This window comes from Olea europaea, chromosome 10 (assembly GCF_002742605.1).
Source record: "Olea europaea var. sylvestris chromosome 10, O_europaea_v1, whole genome shotgun sequence".
NCBI classification, from domain to species: domain Eukaryota; kingdom Viridiplantae; phylum Streptophyta; class Magnoliopsida; order Lamiales; family Oleaceae; genus Olea; species Olea europaea.
The window spans coordinates 6,896,402-6,902,754 of NC_036246.1; the positions used below are offsets into that span (position 1 = coordinate 6,896,402).

Consider the following 6,353-nt stretch of genomic DNA (forward strand, 5'->3'; position numbering starts at 1 on the left):
ATATTTTATCCTAGATTTCAACAGATAGTTATTCTCTTTTCGTATTCGTCTGTACAACCATATGTGTACACAATGAAGAAATGTGATTGTGGTTGGTTTGACATTATTTCTCTCTCTTCTTCTGTTGTGATATATAGAATTATGGGTAGCCGCAGTGTGGGGGTTCGATTCCTGAGATATGAAATTGGACTCCTTGTAAATGTAGTGTACAAACAGCTCTTGTTCTTTGGCCTGTTGAGGGCACATCCCGCAATTTATCTCCCTCACAAAGTTCTAGGGACAGGGCGGGACCCTCAAGGTTGAGGTTCAACCTTTATTTATTTTTATTTTTTATAGAAATATGGGTAACGACTTGATATATGATGCTACCTCTAATATTATGCTCATGTGGTTGAAGAAATTACAAGTCACGCGCTAAAGTTTTGTAACCTTCATCAATTAATTCCCTTGTTACTTGTGTAAGTTTTATTTGTAATCTCTAATATATTTATTCATGTCTCTATCTATGTAAATTACATTTGTGACCTTCGTTGTTGGAATAGGGATGTGACATATTTATCTTTTTGACTTTGTTGTCCCTCTAAAATTATGACGAATACGTAATCAATAGGTTGACTTTGACATATATCTAGTCCTCGACGGCAATTCAAATATTACAAGTGTTATATGACTAGAGAGACATCAAATGTGATCTCTATCTCTTTCTTATTGATTGAACTGGGAAATTGTGACACGAATATAAATACAAACTAAATTAGGTCGATTAGTGTAGGTGAGAAAAATTTATAACTCATGTGACCAAGAGAAGTGCAATGAGGATGAAACTCTAAACATGAAGGATGGTCTTTCTCTTTGTAGTAAAAGATGATAAGGTTAATAAGAATAAAATAATTTTAAACTTTTAAAAATAAATTTCAGATAGTTTTACCTCAATTATCAAGAATTGTGAAAATATAAAATGAAAAAAAAAATAAAAATGGATTTAACATTTTATCTTTTCTACATAAATACATTATTTGTGAAAAAGGAAACTAAAAGGCATGGTTTTGTCTAATTCATTTCGAGTAATACTATTTATACATCATTATACACAGATTAATGTACATATTATTTATGTGAAAGAGACAATGAGAATAAAAGAGAAAAAAATAAATGAAGTCGATTAATATAATATCATCAAATTGCATACAATTATGTACAAGTAGTATTACTCTTTTCTATGACTATATGTGATTACACGAATAATAGTAATCATTTGACATTTTATTACTATTTATCTCAAATTTTATTTCAAATATAAACCTTAGGGCTTCACCTTTTGACGGCCCATGTAATTCACTCTAAAAATTCATGAATAAATACACAACTACTAGACTATAAAAATAGCATTTCATAAATGACAAACTATAAAAATAGTTTCAAAATTCAGGTGATAATTCACATATTAGCACCTTAAAAATGGGGATTATACCATGTATAACAGATTTTATCAACCTTGAGTTACAACTACACCCTCTTTCTCTCTTTGAAACACCGATTCCCCAATTCCCCTCTAAAATCACCACAATTTCTCTCTTAAATCACCGATTGGGTACAAATATATGAATCAAATCAAATAAAGTCACTCTTCCAACGTACTAAGTTACAATGCAAATGACAAATTCTAATTTTCATTTGTTTTGAGTAGCCATAGCTTTGAGGTTGAACAACTAGGCGATTGGAGATCCATATATTTCATTGTAAAGAGATCATTACAGCTATTTTCTAGTTACATAGATAAACGATTAAACGGATCTTCTGTTTACACCGAATCAACATATATAAAAGCATGTTTTAAGTATTGAGGATGTAGTGATCATTGTTTCAAATAGTGTGACCACTACTTGTATCCGCAACTAGTGACAGTGAGTATAAGTTGTGAAATAATGTGTGCATTCTATTCAATTTATGTCCCTTGTTTTCATTTTGTTGGCCACTATTCAAAATCTTGTTATAAACAAATTATCTTGTTCATTAGTCTGTGATGAGATTTATTTTTTATTTTTTATAACTACAACTCTACGTGATAAGGTCTATGTTGACTGTCTGTGAACATATCTGTGGCCAGCAATGTGTGTGAGCAGGGATGTGAGTTTTGTACTTTTATGTGTTTTACGAAGATCACGAGTCTCTAATTCTAGTGAACGATTATTACAAGTACACTGAGATAGTTGACATACAATATCTTACAAGTATACTGAGCTACTTACTGAATGTTTAAGTGAATCAACTTCCTTGTCCACACGCACTAGCAATGTTAGCAACATTGAAGGTAAATGTTTAAGATTTCTGCTCGATGTATTACACATGAGATGCGTGTATGAATACCTACCAAGAGACAGTCTTTTTTGTAGGCAACAAATCAAAATGGAGTTTGCTAGAAGACGCGACTACTAACTGTACTTGCACCAAATCAAAAGAAAAGTTCTGGACGCTTTACTTAGAAGAGAAAGAAGTCAGCATGTGAGAGACTGTGCACAAGTTGTAAAATGTAGCCAAGAGAGAGAGAGAGAGAGAGAAAGAAGCTAAAGCATAAGTTTTTATTACATGAGGATATTCTTTATAGATACAAGTTCTTTCATTTTATTTTTAAATTGTGCATTGTTGAAATATTTGAATTGACAAATTTGAAAGAAGATTTTGAAATTTCGAATTTATAGGTTACGAACATGTTTATTGAATATGTTATCTATGTAGTATGTCACCATGTTATAGTTACAACTGCATATTTGTGAGGATGTCTGTTTGAGTTGATATTGTGTGTGACTAGGTCCATTGAAGTAGTTAATGTTTGTGACCTAGTTTGTGAGGATTACTTTATGTGACTATGCAGTTTTTAACCGTAACATTGAATATTCGTGACCGATTATGTGTGATCTGTTATTGTATGTGACCATATATCAATAAGATGTTAATTTTTATGACCATATTTCTGTATAGTGTGATGTATATGATTCTGTCTATTTGAATTGATATTGTATATAACCATTTAAAGTTCTTTAATTGTGACTATATGTCGCAGGGTCTTGTTTAACTATGATATGTTATATGTAAACTGTTTCTTAACTATGATTATATGCGTTACAGGCTTGCTTAAAAGTAACTATGATTTAATATGTTAACTTTTGCCATCTGTGGCAAGTTATGTGTTCATTTTGACCGTTTGTGACTTGGTATTTATTAACTTTAATCCTGTGTGATCAAGTTTGTATCAATTGTGACCGTCAATGACCACATCTGTGTTCACTGTGAATGTTTGTGACTTGCAATTCTCTTATTGTAATCTGTTGAAGCGTATACATTATTACACTTTTCTCTATATGAAACATTACTTCAATGATATAACAATCATCATTCACGATTTCTCATTCACATGTACATAAGAAAAACATTCATCCATGCAAGGTGACAAACAATCATCCACATATACAAAGAAACCAAATTAGAGCGTTAGATTGTTGTGATTTTGCCAGGGAACCATTTGCGTTCCTTTATCAAGTATTTTCAATCCTGCACAAATTAGAATATTAGACATGTGATTGTGACTTTCAACACAACCATGAATATGGGACTATGACCAACAAATATGCTAACTGTGATATGTTCTTTTGTGATTGTGACCATTTCTACAAAATTACTCATAAGCTATTGCATGTCTTGAACTTGTATTCTGTTAGAAATCAGGAAATAATATAACAAAATCATATTACATTTACGAAATATGAGGTTACATAGCCTTTGTTTGGCTCCCAGTGTCTTATAAATCTCTCTGTGTTAAACAGTATATCGACATGCAAATCTTTATAGTCGGGAACCACATATAAACAATTAGAAGATTGTGTACTCGGCTCAACCGGTGAACTCCCACCTCATTCATGTCTCTTATTGGATAAAAGCAATCAAATCTCGATTTGTAAATCACATTTTATCCTCGTTGTTTTGAATTACCTCATAAATTCTGTATGGAACAGTGAGATCAAGTAGAATAGCAACTGTTACGAGAATAACCACACCATTCTCACGAGTTATCTCCATTATATCTCAAAAATCATTTACGTTATGATCCCCTCGATCAGAATCTTCATGTTTACTCTCAGGAACATTCATCCTCAATAAAGATACGTAAACAGGGTCAACTCGTAGCATTAGTTCAATTTAATTTGCACTTTAGAAGTAACTTTCATAGGTAGAATCGGAATGGTTGAATATTTATGAAATAAAAATCTCAATTCCATATCGTACTGAGAGAGATCGACGTCGAGCAAGTTTTGTATATCAAGATACATTTTCGTAAATGATGTACTCGATGTTATTAAAATTCGATTAACTCCATTTCTTTCACTCGTCCATTCCCATTTCCATCGACCATTTTCATTCCTTTGAAATTCACAAAAGTAACAAAGCCATATTTGCATTATGAATCAAAATATTAGAAAAGAAAAATTAAATTAAGCATAAGGAATTAATCAATAAGGATAAGAAAAGGGCAAAAAGGTTGACCCGTCCGTTAACGTAAGGGAGGGTTGTTTGCCCCAATATTATTTTTTCCCCATTTTTTTATAAAATTATCTACGTATGCTATAGCATTTGTTGAAATAAAATTTAACGATTTAAAAATATACTAATTACGAAATTAAGTGTACGTAAATATACTTATCAATTTAAAATGTTGGATGTAAACGAAATTGTTGAGCATTTGATAAGTTTATCAGATTTTAAAGTTGAAGCAAATGAAAAATAAAAGAGTTTTTATCCGTGTTTGAATAAACAAGCAAAGGAAGTAACTCAATTTTGAAATTTTAAGCCCCTGTTTAGCCCCTTTTTCCCTATCATTTTTTCTAAAGTAGCATTTTCAACAACACATTCTTCATTAAAATAATATTACACGCAAATAATTTTTTTTCTTCTTTTCTAACCATAATTTTTCATCAATTTATTATTTTATAATACATTGCAAGAAATTGATAGAGCTCAAATAGGGTCTAAGTGAGAAGTGTTTGGGTTTTAGTTTGTGAATTAAAATGTATTATTATCTTTTTAAACAAATTCGTATTTTTGTAATTGTATAAAATACTTAAGAGTATTCTTGTACTTTAATCACAAAAGGGCAGTGGTAAGTGGCAAATAATTTTGACTGTTTTGAAAAAATGATCATTTGACCAAACCGTTGTTAAAAGAATAGTACTATGTAGCTCGACCGAGGTTGCAATTCCAGTCTAAATGACATTAAATGATTGGTTAATTAAAAAATAAAATTAAGCTCTTGTTTGAGCTCCATTTTAAGGGAAATATTGTATTTTTAAATAGTGGTTGATGGAGAATGTGTGGTTAAAAATTAAGAACAAGTTTTGAATTTACGTGTAATATTATTTTATTAAAGAATATGTGGTTGAAAATGATTTTTAAAAAAAAAGAATTTTGAGAAGAATTCAAACAAAGCCTAAATGAGCCACTTAATTGTACCTATCAATTAATACCACATTAGCTACACCTAGACTGATGAGGTCAAATAGTATTAGTCTTAGATATATGTTACACAAACATGATTGGGAAAAGAGTTTTTAAATAGGGGGACATGCGTCAAACATCGATTGGATAGTTAAAAAAAAAAAAAAAACACTAACCAAATATTGACATACAGTCCTTATCCCTAAACCTAGTCAACTGCCTCATTTGACTAGCGTAATACTTACTCTTATTAAAAATAGGGATAATTGTAGTAGAGCTCCAAACATTTAAAATATCAGCAGGTTTTCTCCAAACCTTTAATTTGTTACAATCATCACCCCAAACCTTTCGAAACATCGCGGCGGAGGCTCTTTTGAATAGTTTTCATCCAAATGTCTAAAAAAATTGATTTTGACCATATTATTAATATTTTTAAAAGGGTAAAATAATAACTTTTCATTTATTATATTAAAATAAGTTAAAGATTAAATTAAAAAAAAAAAACCTTCTTTTTTTCCCTATTTCCCTCTATAACTATTGTAGCAATATCTACAATTCCATCTGTTAAATAGCTATTGAAACTCAAACAAACACATAGCTTCTCTTTACCATCTGCCATTTTGTTTATCATTAGCATGTTCTATACATATAGTTTTATATGTAATCAAGCATAAACATATACGGAGAGAAATAGAGAAGGGAAGAGGGTTTTTGTAACGATCCAATTTTTTTTTAAAGGGTTGAATTGCTACCAAAATTTTCACTTGAATTTGGACAACTTGCAATGCCATTATATATAATTAGGAAAATGTAATTTACTCAAATTTGTAAAAAGAAGTAAATATTAGTTTATATATATATATATA

The 6,353-nt window shown here is 30.4% G+C and overlaps 1 protein-coding gene across 1 annotated transcript in view; it reads left to right on the forward strand.

Annotated features, from left to right (window-relative positions):
• Nucleotides 1-3,136, forward strand: part of LOC111400229 — a 7,050-nt gene extending 3,914 nt beyond the window's left edge. The window contains exons 3-7 of the mRNA XM_023027656.1: nucleotides 2,124-2,127; nucleotides 2,233-2,311; nucleotides 2,394-2,502; nucleotides 2,810-2,860; nucleotides 3,127-3,136. Coding sequence (XP_022883424.1) covers nucleotides 2,124-2,127; nucleotides 2,233-2,311; nucleotides 2,394-2,502; nucleotides 2,810-2,860; nucleotides 3,127-3,136 — 253 coding nt within the window. The remainder of the gene's footprint in view (nucleotides 1-2,123; nucleotides 2,128-2,232; nucleotides 2,312-2,393; nucleotides 2,503-2,809; nucleotides 2,861-3,126) is intronic.
• Nucleotides 3,137-6,353: the final 3,217 nt, after the last annotated feature.